This window comes from Salmo trutta, chromosome 8 (assembly GCF_901001165.1).
Source record: "Salmo trutta chromosome 8, fSalTru1.1, whole genome shotgun sequence".
Lineage (NCBI taxonomy): Eukaryota > Metazoa > Chordata > Actinopteri > Salmoniformes > Salmonidae > Salmo > Salmo trutta.
The window spans coordinates 50,565,842-50,587,605 of record NC_042964.1 but is presented as its reverse complement, the minus strand read 5'-3'; the positions used below and the strand labels follow the sequence as shown (position 1 = coordinate 50,587,605).

The 21,764-nt window shown below is 46.6% G+C and overlaps 1 protein-coding gene across 9 annotated transcripts in view; it reads right to left on the bottom strand.

Moving 5' to 3' along the window:
* Positions 1-21,764, bottom strand: part of LOC115199164 (neuron navigator 3) — a 389,962-nt gene that overhangs the window by 90,239 nt on the left and 277,959 nt on the right. For 8 of the 9 annotated variants that reach the window (XM_029761788.1, XM_029761784.1, XM_029761785.1 and 5 more), the window contains exon 9: positions 13,291-13,406. In XM_029761788.1, the coding sequence (XP_029617648.1) occupies positions 13,291-13,406 (116 nt within the window). Of the gene's footprint in view, positions 1-8,710; positions 9,880-13,290; positions 13,407-21,764 lie in introns of those variants that run through there. The other variant, XM_029761789.1, reaches the window with a different exon arrangement.

Here is a 21,764-nt window from a genome sequence, read left to right as displayed (position 1 = left end):
CTACTGCAGTATATTAAACCCATTCTACTGCAGTATATTAAACCCATTCTACTGATGTATATTAAACCCATTCTACTGAAGTATATAAAACCCATTCTACTGCAGTATATTAAACCCATTCTACTGCAGTATATTAAACCCATTCTACTGCAGTATATAAAACCCATTCTACTGAAGTATATTAAACCCATTCTACTGCAGTATATTAAACCCATTCTACTGCAGTATATTAAACCCATTCTACTGCAGTATATTAAACCCATTCTACTGCAGTATATTAAACCCATTCTACTGCAGTATATTAAACCCATTCTACTGCAGTATTACCAGTCTACTGCAGTATATAAAACCCATTCTACTGAAGTATATTAAACCCATTCTACTGCAGTATATTAAACCCATTCTACTGAAGTATATAACACCCATTCTACTGAAGTATATTAAACCCATTCTACTGAAGTATATAAAACCCATTCTACTGAAGTATATTAAACCCATTCTACTGCAGTAAATTAAACCCATTCTACTGAAGTATATAACACCCATTCTACTGAAGTATATAAAACCCATTCTACTGAAGTATATAACACCCATTCTACAGAAGTATATTAAACCCATTCTACTGCAGTATATTAAACCCATTCTACTGAAGTATATTAAACCCATTCTACTGCAGTATATTAAACCCATTCTACTGCAGTATATTAAACCCATTCTACTGAAGTATATTAAACCCATTCTACTGAAGTACATTAAACCCATTCTACTGCAGTATATTAAACCCATTCTACTGAAGTATATTAAACCCATTCTATTGCAGTATATAAAACCCATTCTACTATATTAAACCCATTCTACTGCAGTATATTAAACCCATTCTACTGCAGTATATTAAACCCATTCTACTGAAGTATATTAAACCCATTCTACTGAAGTATATTAAACCCATTCTACTGCAGTATATTAAACCCATTCTACTGCAGTATATTAAACCCATTCTACTGAAGTATATAAAACCCATTCTACTGAAGTATATTAAACCCATTCTACTGCAGTATATTAAATCCATTCTACTATATTAAACCCATTCTACTGAAGTATATTAAACCCATTCTACTGAAGTATATAAAACCCATTCTACTGAAGTATATTAAACCCATTCTACTGCAGTATATTAAACCCATTCTACTGCAGTATATAAAACCCATTCTACTGAAGTATATTAAACCCATTCTACTGCAGTATATTAAACCCATTCTACTGAAGTATATAAAACCCATTCTACTGAAGTATATTAAACCCATTCTACTGAAGTATATTAAACCCATTCTACTGAAGTATATTAAACCCATTCTACTGAAGTATATTAAACCCATTCTACTGCAGTATATTAAACCCATTCTACTGAAGTATATTAAACCCATTCTACTGCAGTATATTAAACCCATTCTACTGCAGTATATTAAACCCATTCTACTGAAGTATATTAAACCCATTCTACTGAAGTATATTAAACCCATTCTACTGCAGTATATAAAACCCATTCTACTGCAGTATATTAAACCCATTCTACTGAAGTATATTAAACCCATTCTACTGATGTATATTAAACCCATTCTACTGCAGTAAATTAAACCCATTCTACTGGGGAGCTACTAATAAGCAGTAGAGTGCTACATTACTTGTGGGCTGTATTCCAAATGGCACCCAATTCCCTACATAGTGCACTACTTTTGACCAGAGCCCTATGGAGCCCTAATCCCTACATACTGCACTACTTTTGGCCAGAGCCCTATAGGCCATGTTCAAAAGTAATGCAATGTGCAGGGAAAAAGGTGCCATTTGGATTTTACCCGTGGCAGTGTCTTCCCACAAACACAGTCGTAGACACAACAGCTGTAGGAAGACACTACAGTGCTATAGTCCAAGGGCAAGGCCCCGCATATCTGCCTGCCTAGTCCAATTAGGCCTGGCTATGCTCCAGCCATCATCGCCTCTGTCAGCGGACACCATGGGCTGGTAATTAACATGAGTTGTGGGAGACCCAAAATGGATGCCAGTCACAGCAGTTTCCAGTTTCAAGGCACAACAAAAAAAGAACCCGTCTCCTCAAAGGAGCGTTGCAGAATGAGTCGGCACACGCGTCTAATGAGGGAATAACAGAATGTGTCAGCGCTGCTGATAAAGTTTTCATGCTTTTTCTATTTCACATTGGAACGCGGTAACCACGCCAACACTGGGCCAAATGTGGTGAATGCGTGTGGGTTTTTAAAATGGCTTGTCATGTTCCTTTGTGTTGAACTTTTTGTTCACTAAACAGTCAACCAGCGCTTAACATTTAGAGAACGAATATACTCCACACAAGCTGAATATTAACTTACCGTTTGGTGCATCACCCCAACATACAACGCAGAGTGAATGCTTTCATTGTGTTATAAAGTACATACATAGTGAGTACAGAGTCCATCAAACTCTGTCAGCAACCTTCAAAGCTGACCTGATTTTGGAAGAGCTGGTGAGCGGCACCTCTAAACTGTGTTCACGCATCACTGCTTCTGTCAAGAGGACTGATACAGCTTGCGCACACACGCACACGCATACACACACACACACACACACACACACACACGCACACGCATACACACACACACACACTCCGAGGGTGTCTCAGGGGGAGCTGGGATAGGCAAAAAAACACATTTCCATTTCCCCCATGCATATTAATACACACAGGTACATGTGTGAAACAGGACAAATATAATCACCCATCTAACTACTTATTATATACACACACTCACACACAGCTATGTCTTACTATACCCCTAAACCTAACCCTAACCTGAACCCTAAACCTTACCGTAGCGCCTAAACCTAACTAATTTTAACCCTAACCCTAACTCCTGAGCCTAAAATAGCCTTTTTACAAGTGAGGACTGGAAAAATGTCCTCCCTTCTCAGATTTTTGTTGATTTACTATTCTTGTGAGGAAATCTGGTACTCACAGGTACAGTAAAACGTGTACACACACACAATTTTGGACTATTTAACCCTGACCCCTGACCCCATAGACGTGAGCCCGGTTCAGAATCAGTCCTTTCAGGGAGGCTGTTAAGATCTGAGGTGGGACCAAGCCCAGGCAGCATCCGTTAACCCCGAGCCACGGGGGTGGCCAATCAATGCCTCTCTATGCCGTCTACGGTTTCAGACTTAAAAGGGAACACAAAAGAGCTGGACAGCCTTGTATAATGTACTCAATAGGACATTGAATGGCTTTTAGAGCCCTTTAATTTGACTGTTGTGTGTCTCACTGTCAGCTGAAAGGATATAGAGAGGGAGAGCGAGAGAGCGAGCGAGAGAGAGAGAGAGAGAGAGAGAGAGAGAGAGAGAGAGAGAGAGAGAGAGAGAGAGCAGAGAGAGAGAGAGCAGAAAGAGCGAGAGCAGAAAGAGCGAGAGAGAGAGAGAGAGAGCAGAGAGAGAGAGCAGAAAGAGCGAGAGCAGAAAGAGCGAGAGAGAGAGAGAGCAGAGAGAGCAGAGAGAGAGAGAGAGAGCAGAGAGAGAGAGAGAGAGAGAGAGAGAGAGCAGAGAGAGAGAGAGCATAAAGAGCGAGAGCAGAAAGAGCGAGAGAGAGAGAGAGAGAGCAGAGAGAGCAGAGAGAGAGAGAGAGAGAGAGCAGAGAGAGAGAAGTGAGGAGGAATGCTCATATCATGTCTGTGTGGGTGGGGTGTGGCAAGTTGGTCTGAGAGACAGTCTCAAAACTGCAATACATCTTCAAAACCTTCCCCTACCTCCATCCCTCTCTCTATTCGTCTCCTCGCTTCACCCTATCCTCGCCGACAAAGATCCAATCACAGTCCAATTATAAAGGGACACAAACAGGGTTGGCCCTGGGGGGATCAGGGCTGGACACAGTGTGCATCCCAACTGGCCCCCTATTCCCTATAGTGGGTTATGGGCCCTGGTTAAAAGTAGTGCACTACATAGGGAACTAAATAGGGAATAGGGTGCTATTTAGGATGCAACCATGCTCTCAGTGATTTAGCCGCGGGGAGTGATTCATAGAGCGGTAATGGAGTGGAGCATTCACCTAAAGCAGAGTGCTGCTCTGTTATTACACCATCACTCACTACCATCACTCACTATTATCACTCACTATTATCACTCACTATTATCACTCACTACCATCACTCACTACCATCACTCACTACCATCACTCACTATTATCACTCACTACCATCACTCACTACCATCACTCACTACCATCACTCACTACCATCACTCACCACCATCAGTCACTTCCATCACTCACCACCATCACTCACCACCATCACTCACCACCATCACTCACCACCATCACTCACCACCACCACCACCACCCACCACTCACCATCACCACTCACCACCATCACTCACTACCATCACTCACTACCATCAGTCACTTCCATCACTCACCACCACCACCACCACCACCACCACCCACCCCCACCACCCACCACCACCACCCACCACTCACCATCACCACCCACCACCATCACTCACCACCATCACTCACCACCACCCACTACCATCACTCACTACCATCACTCACCATCACTCACTACCATCACTCGCCACCACCCACCACCATCACTCACCACCACCACCACTCACCACCACCACCACCACCACCACTCCCCATAGGCACACCCAACAGGTAATATGTACCATTCATTTTATACTCACACCACTCACCACCACCACTCCCCATAGACACACCCAACAGGTAATATGTACCATTCATTTTATACTCACACCACTCACCACCACCACTCCCCATAGGCACACCCAACAGGTAATATGTACCATTCATTTTATACTCACACCACTCACCACCACCACTCCCCATAGGCACACCCAACAGGTAATATGTACCATTCATTTTATACTCACACCACTCACCACCACCACTCCCCATAGGCACACCCAACAGGTAATATGTACCATTCATTTTATACTCACACCACTCACCACCACCACTCCCCATAGGCACACCCAACAGGTAATATGTACCATTCATTTTATACTCACACCACTCACCACCACCACTCCCCATAGGCACACCCAACAGGTAATATGTACCATTCATTTTATACTCACAGGCGGTCAGATTAGATTTTGGGAGCGAAAGGTAATAATATTGACGTCGAAATAAGTGTGAAGTATGTAAATATTAATATGTAAACATTAATAATTTGGTATTTGCCGCAAATAATACTGTTAAAAAGAAATGATACTATTGATGCCGTTATTAAACCAGATTGTAAAAAAGGAAATAGGTGTTAAGAGATTATGAGGAAAGGTTTAGGTCTTAGATTTCTCCCGCACCGTGTTCACTGGAAATCTAGAGATCAATAACATTATTTGCATCTAAATGATATGAATGTTTGAGTAACAAAAGCCGTGAACCTCATTCTAGACTGTTTATGACGGGGGGAATATAGCTGCAAGCACCACTTGACAACGTGGTACCAGGGAAGGTGATCTCAGCCACAGTCAGATGCATCGCTATTCAAGTCCCTGCTGAGCACAACAATCATGCTACGATGCAGCGACAGCACCGCAAGCCACAGGTTGACCCACACAAATATGAACACACACACACCAGCATTTACACACAGATGCGTGCACACACACACACACGCACACACGCACACACGCACATACACACGTGCGTGTGCACACACGCACACACACACCCAACACCACCACAGGCCACAGGTTCAGCAGCTGCCTAGTATCACTCTCCCTCTCTTCAATAATGCATGTTCTCTTTAGCTTGAGGCCCGCACCTCTCCTGGAGAGAGTGAACACCACTCCCTGCTCCACACATCCTAATGAGTCCAGCTAACACCGTGTCTCACAAAACACACCAGGGGCTCGGCAAGGCTTGCTCGCATGCACCAAACTCTGAATACGCCTTCGTGCAGAGAATGTCAACTCAAATCATTCAAACCCATTTCTATTGTCACCCACAATCCTCTCTGTGTTAGATAGCATGTGTCAACTCTCCGCAGCTTGCTGCAGCCACACGCCTGAGAGGAAGGACAAACTGGATCCAGAGTGTTATGACTTCTCTCAGCTAAAACCTGTGCTGCTGAGTTCTGTCCTAACAGGCAGTACAGCACTGAGCTGCTTGTTATACCACATCCAATATATCGTTCCCTGAGGCAAAACCCTGAGCTGCCATACTGTACTATACTGCAGCTGGGCAGGCTGGGCACTTTTACTGCCAACTTTGTGTGGAAATGGGCTTTAGGAGGTACTGTAACTATCCGGATAGATCACACAGACAGGGATAGTATGGATGGATTACTGTCACTGTTGTATTCACAGCCAGGGAGGGAGCGCGTACGCTGCAGCTGGCAACAGCACTGGTACCTCTTCAAGAATGGGACAATTTGGGGCTGGGCTTTTTCAGTGCAAATACGAGCTATTACTACTACAGTGATTATTTATGTTACTACTATTACTACTACAATAACACCACAATGATTATTTATGTTACTACTATTACTACTACAATAATACCACAATGAGTATTTATGTTACTACTATTAATACTACAGTGATTATTTATGTTACTACAATTACTACTACAGTGATTATTTATGTTACTACTATTACTACTACAATAATACCACAATGATTATTTATGTTACTACTATTACTACTACAACAATACCACAATGATTATTTACGTTACTACTATTGCTACTACAGTGGTTATTTATGTTACTACTATTACTACTACAACAATACCACAATGATTATTTATGTTACTACTATTACTACTACGGTGATTATTTATGTTACTACTATTACTACTACAATAATACCACAATGATTATTTATGTTACTACTATTACTACTACAACAATACCACAATGATTATTTATGTTACTACTATTGCTACTACAGTGATTATTTATGTTACTACTATTACTACTACAACAATACCACAATGATTATTTATGTTACTACTATTACTACTACGGTGATTATTTATGTTACTACTATTACTACTACAATAATACCACAATGAGTATTTATGTTACTACTATTACTACTACAGTGATTATTTATGTTACTACTATTACTACTACAGTGATTATTTATGTTACTACTATTACTACTACAATAATACCACAATGATTATTTATGTTACTACTATTACTACTACAATAATACCACAATGAGTATTTATGTTAATACTATTACTACAGTGATAGCACAGTGATTATTTATGTTAATGCTATTACTACTACAATAATACCACAATTAGTATTTATGTTACTGCTATTACTACTACAGTGATACCACAATGATTATTTATGTTACTACTATTACTACTACAATAATACCACAATGAGTATTTATGTTACTGTTATTACTACTACAATAATACCACCATGAGTATTTATGTTACGGTTATTACTACTACAATAATACCACCATGAGTATTTATGTTACTGCTATTATTACTACAATAATACCACAATGATTATTTATGATACTGATATTACTACCAGTGTTTCTACTATTACTAAAATGATTATTTCTGTTAGCACTACTAATAACACAACCACTACCACACAGTAACTATGACTACCTTTACCTGACACTACTACCCAAGCTTCAGTCCACTACCACACAGTAACTATGACAACCTTTACCTGACACTACTACCCAAGCTTCAGTCCACTACCACACAGTAACTATGACAACCTTTACCTGACACTACTACCCAAGCTTCAGTCCACTACCACACAGTAACTATGACTACCTATACCTGACACTACTACCCAAGCTTCAGTCCACTACCACACAGTAACTATGACAACCTTTACCTGACACTACTACCCAAGCTTCAGTCCACTACCACACAGTAACTATGACTACCTTTACCTGACACTACTACCCAAGCTTCAGTCCACTACCACACAGTAACTATGACTACCTTTACCTGACACTACTACCCAAGCTTCAGTCCACTACCACACAGTAACTATGACTACCTTTACCTGACACTACTACCCAAGCTTCAGTCCACTACCACACAGTAACTATGACTACCTTTACCTGACACTACTACCCAAGCTTCAGTCCACTACCACACAGTAACTATGACTACCTATACCTGACACTACTACCCAAGCTTCAGTCCACTACCACACAGTAACTATGACTACCTTTACCTGACACTACTACCCAAGCTTCAGTCCACTACCACACAGTAACTATGACTACCTTTACCTGACACTACTACCCAAGCTTCAGTCCACTACCACACAGTAACTATGACTACCTTTACCTGACACTACTACCCAAGCTTCAGTCCACTACCACACAGTAACTATGACTACCTTTACCTGACACTAGTCAGCAGCACTACCAGAACAGCAGCTCCACATCCAGCTGTACATACAACCGTACGGATGGAGACCTGTGTACGCCCCTGTGTGATGCCTACGTTGTAGTTGTGTGTGTGACTCACAGCGTGTGTGTGGCTTATAGAGTGTGTGACTAAGGGTGTGTGACTAAAGGTGTTTGTGTGGGTGTTACGTTGTGAGTGTGTGTGTGTTACGGTGTAAGCGTGTGGGTGTGTGGGTGTGTGTATTACAGCGAGAGAGTGTGACTAAGGTTGTGTGTGTGTGTGTGTGTGTGAGAGACTTACAATGTGGGTGTGTGTGCAGCACCTGCTCCAGGTCACCCAGCATGGTGAGGATCACCTCCTTGTCCAGCTGAGCCGTGCCCTCGCGGGCGCCCCCCTCCGCCTCCTCCTCCGCCCAGTACCCCCTCTCCCTGCCACCCTGGACCCCGACCCTGGTGCCCGCCGCTGATGCCACCTCGTCGTCCGAACGCCCACTGCTGCCCTCTTCATCCGTACCCTCCTCCCTGGGCTTCCCCAGCTGCCCACGTAGCGTCTCCCGAGGCGGTTGCTGTTGCCCGCCCAGCGATGCCCGCCCGACCGCCGTGCACCTCCATGGCACAGGGATGAGGGAGTGCTCCGACTGGGAGAGAACTTTGGTCAGGGAGAGGGACAGGGAGCGCGCCCTGGTGCCCCTCGCACCCCTGCCATCCCTGGCTGGCTCCTTCCTGGGGCTGCCCCCACGCGCTGGGGATGATGACAAGGATGAAGAGGATTTGGAAGGCGTGGGCGGGTCATCTAGCTCGAAGGAGTACACCCGCTGCTCGCCCTCGCTCAGCAGTGTCAGGTTGGTCAGGGAGCGCTGCTTGCGGAGGTTCAGGTTGTCTGGTAGGGGCTGGGGGGGTCGGCGAGGGGGGCTTCCACCCTGGTACACGGAGAACTCGGCGCCTCTCTTCATCTTCACCTCCTTTCTCTCATTCACTCTCTCTCTGTTCGTCAGTGGGTCTGTGCTGGTCCACCTGTTTGGCTCTGTTCCCGTTCACATTCTGGCAGTGGTGGCTGGTGAGCCGGAGGAAGTGAGAGGAGAAGAGGGTGGCGAGAGAGGTGAAGACTCCTCTATCTGTGGGGGGGGCTTAGGTGGCCCCGTGTCCAGCGCTCACCGAGGGTCCAGGCTTCATCCAGACGGAGGGAGTGAGGGATGGAGGGATGGAAGGCATGTTGCAGATGCCTGGATGAAAAACTCCCCCCTCACGCACAGCAGAGTCCAGAGCCATCCTCCAGACATTGCATTCCCATGGTCACCCAGCTAATAACTGGTGCCACAGACACACATCAACAAAGAAAACAGACACTGCTTTACCTCCCACCTCCTCCTCTTCTCTCTCTCTCCTCCACCTCAAAACAGCAAGAAGCGGTGAGGGGTGTGGATGAATGCGATTTTACATCTCTCTCTCTCCTCCGTTCTATTCTACTCTCTCTCTGCTTCTCTCTCTCTGCTTCTCCCTCTCTGCTTCTCCCTCTCTGCTTCTCCCTCTCTGCTTCTCTCTCTCTGCTTCTCCCTCTCTGCTTCTCCCTCTCTTTATCTTTCTCTATTAAGAGTAGAGGGGAGCATTTCATTCCTCTCTCCCTCTCTGCTCTCCTGTTAATTACCAGCTCAGCAGAGCCTTTGCTTCTCTCCCTCTCTCCTCTCCTCACACCAGAGAATGGAGCCAGCACTCAATCTCTCCGCTCTGTTCATTTTAGCATTCAGCCTGCAATTCTATCCTTCCTCTCCCTCTGCCGCTCTCTCTCTTACTCTCTGCCTCATCTGTTTCTCCCTCCTCTCTCTCTCTCTCTCTCTCTCTCTCTCTCTCTTTCTCTTGTCTCGCTGGTTTCCCTTTCCTCTGCTGCAGTAGTGGCAGTCTCTGCTGTGGCTACTGCCGACCATCAAAGCACGTGTCTTCAGTCTCCACGTCTGCCCACTTCAGTTCAGGAAACGCCTCACCACAAGTCGCAGGGTACTTGGGTTGTATGTGTGTGAGTGAAAGAGAGTCAAAGGATGAAAACGCATGTTCAACACTGCTGCCTCCCCCTCTTCTCCTCCTCTTCTCCCTCTTCTCCTCCTCCTCCTCTTCTCCCTCTTCTCCTCCCCCTCCTCTCCTCCTCTTCTCCCTCCTCTCCTCCTCTTCTCCCTCCTCTCCTCCTATTCTCCTCTTCTCCCTCTTCTCCTCCTCCTCCTCCTCCTCCTCCTCTCCTCCCTCTTCTCCTCCCCCTCCTCTTCTCCTCCCCTTCTCCTCCTTCCCTTCTCCCTCTTCTCCTCCCTTTCTGCTCCTTCCCTTCTCCCTCTTCTCCTCCCTTTCTGTTCCTCCCCTTCTCCCTCTTCTCCTCCCTCTTCTCTCTCTTCTCCTCCTCTCCCTCTTCTCCTCCCTTTCTTCTCCTCCCCTTCTCCCTCTTCTCCTCCCTCTTCTCTCTCTTCTCCTCGTCTCCCTCTTCTCCTCCTCTCCCTCTCCTCCTCCCCTTCTCCTCCTCCCCTTTGCCCTCTTCTCCTCCCTTTCTCCTCCTCCCCTTTGCCCTCTTCTCCTCCCTTTCTCCTCCTTCCCTTCTCCCTCTTCTCCTCCCTTTCTCCTCCTCCCCTTTGCCCTCTTCTCCTCCCTTTCTCCTCCTTCCCTTCTCCCTCTTCTCCTCCCTTTCTCCTCCTCCCCTTTGCCCTCTTCTCCTCCCTTTCTCCTCCTTCCCTTCTCCCTCTTCTCCTCCCTTTCTCCTCCTCCCCTTTGCCCTCTTCTCCTCCCTTTCTCCTCCTTCCCTTCTCCCTCTTCTCCTCCCTTTCTCCTCCTCCCCTTCGCCCTCTTGTCCTCCCCCTCTCCTCCTCTTCTCCTCCCCTTATCCCACTTCTCCTCCCCCTCTTCTCCTCCCCTTCTCCCCCCTCTCCCTCTCTGCTTTCCCTGATAAAAACCAGAGTGACTGGGAGTTGTTTGGACAGCACACCTGCGAGTTGCGGCTCCCTGATAGCCGTGCTGCGCTGATGCACAGGCTAATTAAACGTTATAGGGTTAATGAGGTAAAGAGTAAAGCCCCGGCTCTCCTCTAGCCTCGACAAGACTGCAGACTGTCTGTCAACAGCTTCAACACTTCCTCTAGTATTAATAACCTCAACAGTACAGACACACACACCATAGACAAACAACAGCCTCCATGTGACCACACATGCTATAAGCTCGTGATGCAGAGAAACTCATGGTAGCAGTTGCCCTGAGCAACCATATCCAAGGTGACATTAACTGCCATGGACAGAGATGGTATTTACAGTTGTAGGATCTTAATTTGACCCGTTTCTCCCCAGACATTTTTGTAGCGGTTGATACATTTTTAGTTAAAGTCTGACATTTTAAAATGTGTGCCAAGAGTGTGCAAAGCTGTTATCGAGGCAAAAGGTGGCTACTTTGAAGAATCTCAAATATAAAATATATTTTGATTTGTTTAACACTTTTTTGGGTTACTACATGATTCCATATGTGTTATTTCATAGTTTTGATGTCTTCACTATTATTTGAAATAAAGAAAAACCCTGGAATGAGTAGGTGTGTCCAAACGTTTGACTGGTACTGTATGTCTACCTCTACATTGACGCTACACTGATCTTCTGTGAAATGACTGTAAGTTACTCTGTCCGTTAAACAACCAAAATGTAAATTAAAATGTAAACTCAGCGCTGCAGGAAATTTTGCCCGAAGATGATGAACCATAAGTAGCTTTTTGAAAGACTTCCTTCACTATAGAGGCTACTGCAGACTCACACTGCAGAGGCAAGGAGCAGTTCAGGAGTCCAAACTGAGAAAAAAAAACAAGGGTGCAGTTTCTCCTAGGTACAGATCTAGGATCTGCATTCCCTCCCCGAATCCTAACCTTATGAATAGTGAGGGAAAAACAAAACTGACCCAAGATCAGTGTCTGGGGGCAACACAATCGTCCTGATACAGAAGTGAACCACCATTTATCATTTACATACGTTCATAAAAAGACCCCAAAAAGCACAAAAATCAGACTTTCTGAGTAGAGCGTTTCTCCAAACATTTTCATAAATGAACAAATCAAAGCAGAAAGTTCAATGGAGTCTCGCTGACCGCGGCGCTCATTGTGCCGTGACCACAGTGTGTATATTACAGGTTTGGCGATGTAAAAACACAACATTCCAGACATTTGACTTTAGGTGTGGCTTTGTAAAGGCATACATTTAGAGGACTAAAGTAGAGCTATGTAGGGACCGTTCCCTTTGTAGATGACGATTTGGGGAGCCATTTGTTTTGTGACAAAACAATCGTTTGTTTTCCCATTCCCAAATGACAAACCAGCTTATAGTAGAGCAAGGCCTAAGACACGCAGTATGTTAAGTTAACATGCAGACCCACTAGGCAGGAATACACAGCAATATCTATTTTCTATGTTACAATAGATGTGCTATGATTTGGCAGATACCTGACCTGCAACACCAAAGCTACGTAATAACACATCATCATTTCCAAGGGACATTATCCACATTACATTTCCATTGCATTAAAATTCTATCAGTCTCTGTGTAAATGCCAACCTGAGCTGCAGCCCAGCCCACCACCCAGATAATACAGATTCTAGCAATCTCTGTCTCCTGCAGCCTCTGGCCACTGTCTATCCGGATGAGCCGCCACATCCCCACAGCTAGAACAAGACGCCGGGCGCCGGGGCATAACCAACGGCAACTGAGTAAACAAAGGGCCACAGATGCCTCCAATGTCCGCCAGTCGTTCCTGACCTTTTCCCTTCGCCGTGTGAGGTGGGGATCAAGGGACTCCCCGTGCTACCTCAAACACACACACACACACACACACACACACACACACACACACACACACACGTCAGCGAGTGTTGCCTACCTGAGATTTCTTCCAGGCACTGCTTGGCAGTCTTGCTGTAGACCAGGTCTCCCTTGGTGGGGCTGAGGCAGTGGTCTGTGGGGGCCACCGTGGTACAGTCGTTCTCGGAGTACGTCCTGGGAGAAACAAACAAAGCCATGGTTATTCAGGAGACACATTGCATAGAGCGTTTGTTTTCATGTGGTAAAAAACCCAACGGGAGCTGGACTGAAATACTTCTATTTGTGCTTTTTCGTATTTTCAACAGACGAAGATGAATATCTCAGGAGGATCTCTTAGATGAAGTGAGGTTTTGTGGGTGAAGGGAAGTTTGTCTCTATCTGTGTGTACATGTGTGTGTGTGCATGCATGAGCCTGCCTATGTGGAGTCAAAATCCACATACTGGCTTGCATTCCCTGTCTCCCTATAGCCTATGGGCCCTGGTCAAAAGTAGTGCACTAAAAAGGGAATAGGGTGCCATTTGGTAGGCAGCCTGTGTTTGTTCCCTTGCCTTGGGCAGAGATGTGAGAAACCCAGCCAGACGTCCTGACGGCTGCTAGATAACTCTCCCTCACCGGCACACCCACAATAAAGCCTTTCCCCAGCCACCTGCACCGCCACAGATAAACTGGCATCCACAGAATGCTGCATCAGCCAATGAGTTGAGCACTGTGAAACCTTGGTTTCTAACATCCGCCCTACAAACTACTTCTGCATACATAGGATTTCACAGAGAGAGACATTCAGAAATATGGCAGCAATTTGAAAGCCTGTAAAAAATGTAGGAATGGGTAAATGAATTGTTCACTGGGGGAGGGTATATATTCTGACAACTCAGTTTAGGAATGTATGTTATAAAGATGTACAACAAGGATCTCAAATCAGTCTAAAAATACCCTGAGAAATGTACTGAGAACAAAACAAAGCACAGCACAACCAATCATAAGTGAGAATCTCAGGTTGAATCAGGTCAGAGAGAGGACGCACATACAGTGTTAACGTCACACAGCAGTGCCCTACAATCACCTCCCTGGCTGCTGTCAAAGGCGGAGGCAGGGGGACTGTAATCAACGAAACACAAACTGCAGCTAACTGCTGCTGCCTCTGCTCTTCTCAGCCTATGCCCCGGCTGCTCTGCTGTGGCACAGGAGAGGGAAGAAACCTAATTGGCCCTGAAATGATGGTAAATTGCGGCGCAGCGGGAGGCCCTAAGTGCGAGGCCGCTGACAGTTCCTCCTCTGTCAGGCAGGTGGGCAGGGGCACACCTCCCTCCGGAAGGGAGTGAGAGAAACAGAGGAAAGGGGGAGGGAGGGAGACATGGGATACTATAGCCGGGATTGGACAAGCGAAGGGGAGAGGTAGGCAGGAGTGTGAGTGATCAGGTAGAACTGAGCATGTCAACCTGTTGGCTGCTGAGCCACAGAAGACAACGTGCTTTTCATTTTGGTTGATTGCATCTTGGTTAAGTAGCTGAGCCGCTCATGATTAGGACCTGATGAATACAAAGTAGGAGAGAGATATGAAGAGAATCCCTTTTTAATGGCATGACATTACAGTGTATTTTGTGCGTTGCTTGTCTCCCATTTAATGCAGATGGAGAACAGGTTGGAGAACAACAGCTGTCACCTGCATCTGCCTATGAATGGTAATCAGGGATGCCTGTTAATGGGCAAGACGGCGAGGTGCATTGGACGGATTAAGACGAATTCTCATTGGTGAGTCAGCGAGCAGCAGAGTGCATTGTGTGCCAAGGTTGAACCCTTTTTGGAAATTATAGAGAAAGAGAAGAGAGAGAAAAGTTCCTCGGAAGCCGATTATGGCTCGTTAATAGAATCCCCCCCCCCCACTCCCCCCCACTGTTGTTAGCACGCCCGCCATCATGCACAGGCTCTGTCTCTGACATCACAAAGCCCCTATCCAGCGACCCCCATCCAGTCGACAGATTGAAAGGTGGGAAATTAGCTTTGATGGGTGGCTTCCGTCTGGAATCAAGGCTTCCAACTCTCACTCTAATAATAGGGCTTATTTGGGGCGCCAAGGGATGCAGAGATTCAATTGGTTGTACACAGGAGTGTGACTGGACGGGCCAGCCCTCGTGTGTCTGTGTGTGACTGTAGGGTTATCAAACGAGCCTTGGCACCACATGCAGTCCCGTGGGCACAATGACAGAAGGCGGGATGCGGATAAAGGAGTGGAAGTATGGAGGGATGGATGAGGGCCTCTTTTCTCTGTCTCCCCATGAAACCTGTTCTAGATGGATCATGATGAGAGATCAGTCAAGACGCAGTCTGCGTCCCAAATAGCTCCCTATTTCCTAGAGCAGAGACCTGTGGGCCATGGTCAAAAACAGGCCTCTGGTCAAAAGTAATGCACAAGACAGGGCTGCCATTGGGATCAGATGCATTTGATAAGACAAGTAAGGTTAAAAGAAAGGCTGGAAATTCATCTTGGAGTATAACTGTCACTTTAGCAGAAGACATTTTAAACAAACATGCCCAATAATTCCCTCTCAATTCCACTAACAACGAGTCTCAAAAACTGTCCAAATAAATCTTTTTTTTTGTATTGTTCTCAACAAAGTTGAACTCCTTCGCAGAAATCAAGTGGCAAACAAGAGACATTTCCTGCATATAAACACCCAAATGATGGACGGTTCAGACACAAGTTCAGCTGTACTATGTCAGGTGGAACAGAGGGCCTTGGGGTAATGCTGCAGGCAAAGACATCAGGACATGGAGGTAGTGAGGTTAGTTTGGACTGTCATTCTAACAACCTGCTGAGGTTAGTTTGGACTGTCATTCTAACAACCTGCTGAGGTTAGTTTGGACTGTCATTCTAACAACCTGCTGAGGTTAGTTTGGACTGTCATTCTAACAACCTGCTGAGGTTAGTTTGGGCTGTCATTCTAACAACCTGCTGAGGTTAGTTTGGGCTGTCATTCTATAACAACCTGCTGAGGTTAGTTTGGGCTGTCATTCTATAACAACCTGCTGAGGTTAGTTTGGGCTGTCATTCTATAACAACCTGCTGAGGTTAGTTTGGACTGTCATTCTATAACAACCTGCTGAGGTTAGTTTGGACTGTCATTCTAACAACCTGCTGAGGTTAGTGTGGACTGTCATTCTGACAACCTGCTGAGGTTAGTTTGGACAGTCATTCTATAACAACCTGCTGAGGTTAGTTTGGGCTGTCATTCTAACAACCTGCTGAGGTTAGTTTGGGCTGTCATTTTATAACAACCTGCTGAGGTTAGTTTGGACTGTCATTCTATAACAACCTGCTGAGGTTAGTTTGGACTGTCATTCTAGAACAACCTGCTGAGGTTAGTTTGGACAGTCATTCTATAACAACCTGCTGAGGTTAGTTTGGGCTGTCATTCTATAACAACCTGCTGAGGCTAGTTTGGACTGTCATTCTATAACAACCTGCTGAGGTTAGTTTGGGCTGTCATTCTATAACAACCTGCTGAGGTTAGTTTGGACTGTCAATCTATAACAACCTGCTGAGGTTAGTTTGGACAGTCATTCTAACAACCTGCTGAGGTTAGTTTGGACTGTCATTCTATAACAACCTGCTGAGGTTAGTTTGGACTGTCATTCTATAACAACCTGCTGAGGTTAGTTTGGACTGTCATTCTATAACAACCTGCTGAGGTTAGTTTGGACTGTCATTCTAACAACCTGCTGAGGTTAGTTTCGGCTGTCATTCTATAACAACCTGCTGAGGTTTAGTTTGGACTGTCATTCTATAACAACCTGCTGAGGTTAGTTTGGACTGTCATTCTAACAACCTGCTGAGGTTAGTTTGGACTGTCATTCTATAACAACCTGCTGAGGTTAGTTTGGACTGTCATTCTAACAACCTGCTGAGGTTAGTTTGGGCTGTCATTCTATAACAACCTGCTGAGGTTTAGTTTGGACTGTCATTCTATAACAACCTGCTGAGGTTAGTTTGGGCTGTCATTCTAACAACCTGCTGAGGTTAGTTTGGACTGTCATTCTATAACAACCTGCTGAGGTTAGTTTGGACAGTCATTCTAACAACCTGCTGAGGTTAGTTTGGACTGTCATTCTATAACAACCTGCTGAGGTTAGTTTGGACTGTCATTCTAACAACCTGATGAGGTTAGTTTGGGCTGTCATTCTATAACAACCTGCTGGGGTTAGTTTGGGCTGTCATTCTATAACAACCTGCTGAGGTTAGTTTGGGCTGTCATTCTATAACAACCTGCTGAGGTTAGTTTGGGCTGTCATTCTAACAACCTGCTGAGGTTAGTTTGGGCTGTCATTCTAACAACCTGTTGAGGTTAGTTTGGGCTGTCATTCTGACAACCTGCTGAGGTTAGTTTGGACAGTCATTCTATAACAACCTGCTGAGGTTAGTTTGGGCTGTCATTCTATAACAACCTGCTGAGGTTAGTTTGGGCTGTCATTCTAACAACCTGCTGAGGTTAGTTTGGGCTGTCATTCTATAACAACCTGCTGAGGTTAGTTTGGACTGTCATTCTATAACAACCTGCTGAGGTTAGTTTGGACTGTCATTCTATAACAACCTGCTGAGGTTAGTTTGGACAGTCATTCTATAACAACCTGCTGAGGTTAGTTTGGGCTGTCATTCTATAACAACCTGCTGAGGTTAGTTTGGGCTGTCATTCTATAACAACCTGCTGAGGTTAGTTTGGGCTGTCATTCTATAACAACCTGCTGAGGTTAGTTTGGACTGTCATTCTATAACAACCTGCTGAGGTTAGTTTGGACAGTCATTCTAAAAACCTGCTGAGGTTAGTTTGGACTGCCATTCTAACAACCTGCTGAGGTTAGTTTGGACTGTCATTCTAACAACCTGCTGAGGTTAGTTTGGGCTGTCATTCTAACAACCTGCTGAGGTTAGTTTGGACTGTCATTCTAGAACAACCTGCTGAGGTTAGTTTGGACTGTCATTCTATAACAACCTGCTGAGGTTAGTTTGGACTGTCATTCTAACAACCTGCTGAGGTTAGTTTGGGCTGTCATTCTAACAACCTGCTGAGGTTAGTTTGGGCTGTCATTCTAACAACCTGCTGAGGTTAGTTTGGGCTGTCATTCTAACAACCTGCTGAGGTTAGTGTGTACTGTCATTCTGACAACCTGCTGAGGTTAGTTTGGACAGTCATTCTATAACAACCTGCTGAGGTTAGTTTGGGCTGTCATTCTATAACAACCTGCTGAGGTTAGTTTGGGCTGTCATTCTATAACAACCTGCTGAGGTTAGTTTGGACTGTCATTCTATAACAACCTGCTGAGGTTAGTTTGGACTGTCATTCTAACAACCTGCTGAGGTTAGTTTGGGCTGTCATTCTAACAACCTGCTGAGGTTAGTTTGGACTGTCATTCTAGAACAACCTGCTGAGGTTAGTTTGGGCTGTCATTCTATAACAACCTGCTGAGGTTAGTGTGTACTGTCATTCTGACAACCTGCTGAGGTTAGTTTGGACAGTCATTCTATAACAACCTGCTGAGGTTAGTTTGGGCTGTCATTCTATAACAACCTGCTGAGGTTAGTTTGGGCTGTCATTCTAACAACCTGCTGAGGTTAGTTTGGGCTGTCATTCTATAACAACCTGCTGAGGTTAGTTTGGACTGTCATTCTATAACAACCTGCTGAGGTTAGTTTGGACTGTCATTCTAACAACCTGCTGAGGTTAGTTTGGGCTGTCATTCTATAACAACCTGCTGAGGTTAGTTTGGACTGTCATTCTAGAACAACCTGCTGAGGTTAGTTTGGGCTGTCATTCTAACAACCTGCTGAGGTTAGTGTGGACTGTCATTCTGACAACCTGCTGAGGTTAGTTTGGACAGTCATTCTATAACAACCTGCTGAGGTTAGTTTGGACTGTCATTCTATAACAACCTGCTGAGGTTAGTTTGGGCTGTCATTCTATAACAACCTGCTGAGGTTAGTTTGGGCTGTCATTCTAACAACCTGCTGAGGTTAGTTTGGGTTGTCATTCTAACAACCTGATGAGGTTAGTTTGGGCTGTCATTCTATAACAACCTGCTGAGGTTAGTTTGGGCTGTCATTCTATAACAACCTGCTGAGGTTAGTTTGGGCTGTCATTCTGTAACAACCTGCTGAGGTTAGTTTGGGCTGTCATTTTAACAACCTGCTGAGGTTAGTTTGGGCTGTCATTCTATAACAACCTGCTGAGGTTAGTTTGGACTGTCATTCTATAACAACCTGCTGAGGTTAGTTTGGGCTGTCATTCTAACAACCTGCTGAGGCTAGTTTGGGCTGTCATTCTATAACAACCTGCTGAGGTTAGTTTGGGCTGTCATTCTATAACAACCTGCTGAGGTTAGTTTGGGCTGTCATTCTATAACAACCTGCTGAGGTTAGTTTGGGCTGTCATTCTATAACAACCTGCTGAGGTTAGTTTGGGCTGTCATTCTATAACAACCTGCTGAGGTTAGTTTGGGCTGTCATTCTAACAACCTGCTGAGGTTAGTGTGGACTGTCATTCTATAACAACCTGCTGAGGTCAAGTGCACCAGAGCTGAGGGGAAGGCTGTTTACCAGAGCTGAGGGGAAGGCTGTGTGCCAGAGCTGAGGTAAAGGCTGTGCGCCAGAGCTGAGGGGAAGGCAGTGCACCAGAGCTGAGGGGAAGGCTGTGTACCAGAGCTGAGGGGAAGGCTGTGCACCAGAGCTGAGGGGAAGGCAGTGTACCAGAGCTGAGGGGAAGGCAGTGTACCAGAGCTGAGGGGAAGGCAGTGTACCAGAGCTGAGGGAAGGCAGTGTACCAGAGCTGAGGGGAAGGCTGTGTACCAGAGCTGAGGGGAAGGCTGTGCACCAGAGCTGAGGGGAAGGCTGTGTACCAGAGCTGAGGGGAAGGCTGTGCACCAGAGCTGAGGGGAAGGCAGTGCACCAGAGCTGAGGGGAAGGCACTGTACCAGAGCTGAGGGGAAGGCTGTGTACCAGAGCTGAGGGGAAGGCTGTGTACCAGAGCTGAGGGGAAGGCAGTGTACCAGAGCTGAGGGGAAGGCAGTGTACCAGAGCTGAGGGGAAGGCTGTGCGCCAGAGCTGAGGGGAAGGCTGTGTACCAGAGCTTAGGGGAAGGCTGTGCACTAGAGCTGAGGGGAAGGCTGAGGGGAAGGCAGTGTACCAGAGCTGAGGGGAAGGCTGTGTACCAGAGCTGAGGGGAAGGCAGTGTACCAGAGTTGAGGGGAAGGCTGTGCGCCAGAGCTGAGGATAAGGCAGTGTACCAGAGCTGAGTGGAAGGCTGTTCACCAGAGCTGAGGGGGAGGCTGTGCACCAGAGCTGAGGGGAAGGCTGTGCACCAGAGCTGAGGGGAAGGCTGTGCACCAGAGCTGAGGGGAAGGCTGTGCACCAGAGCTGAGGGGAAGGCAGTGTACCAGAGCTGAGGGGAAGGCAGTGCACCAGAGCTGAGGGGAAGGCTGTGTACCAGAGCTGAGGGGAAGGCAGTGTACCAGAGCTGAGGGGAAGGCAGTGTACCAGAGCTGAGGGGAAGGCAGTGTACCAGAGCTGAGGGGAAGGCTGTGCGCCAGAGCTGAGGGGAAGGCTGTGTACCAGAGCTTAGGGGAAGGCTGTGCACCAGAGCTGAGGGGAAGGCTGTGCACCAGAGCTGAGGGGAAGGCTGAGGGGAAGGCAGTGTACCAGAGCTGAGGGGAAGGCTGTGTACCAGAGCTGAGGGGAAGGCTGTGCACCAGAGCTGAGGGGAAGGCTGTGCACCAGAGCTGAGGGGAAGGCTGTGTACCAGAGCTGAGGGGAAGGCTGTGCACCAGAGCTGAGGGGAAGGCTGTGCACCAGAGCTGAGGGGAAGGCTGTGTACCAGAGCTGAGGGGAAGGCTGTGCACCAGAGCTGAGGGGAAGGCAGTGTACCAGAGCTGAGGGGAAGGCTGTGTACCAGAGCTGAGGGGAAGGCTGTGCACCAGAGCTGAGGGGAAGGCTGTGTACCAGAGCTGAGGGGAAGGCTGTGCACCAGAGCTGAGGGGAAGGCAGTGTACCAGAGCTGAGGGGAAGGCAGTGTACCAGAGCTGAGGGGAAGGCTGTGCGCCAGAGCTGAGGGGAAGGCAGTGTACCAGAGCTGAGGGGAAGGCAGTGTACCAGAGCTGAGGGGAAGGCTGTGCACCAGAGCTGAGGGGAAGGCTGAGGGGAAGGCAGTGTACCAGAGCTGAGGGGAAGGCTGAGGGGAAGGCAGTGTACCAGAGCTGAGGGGAAGGCTGAGGGGAAGGCAGTGTACCAGAGCTGAGGGGAAGGCAGTGTACCAGAGCTGAGGGGAAGGCAGTGCACCAGAGCTGAGGGGAAGGCTGTGCGCCAGAGCTGAGGGGAAGGCAGTGTACCAGAGCTGAGGGGAAGGCAGTGTACCAGAGCTGAGGGGAAGGCTGTGCACCAGAGCTGAGGGGAAGGCTGAGGGGAAGGCAGTGTACCAGAGCTGAGGGGAAGGCTGAGGGGAAGGCAGTGTACCAGAGCTGAGGGGAAAGCTGAGGGGAAGGCAGTG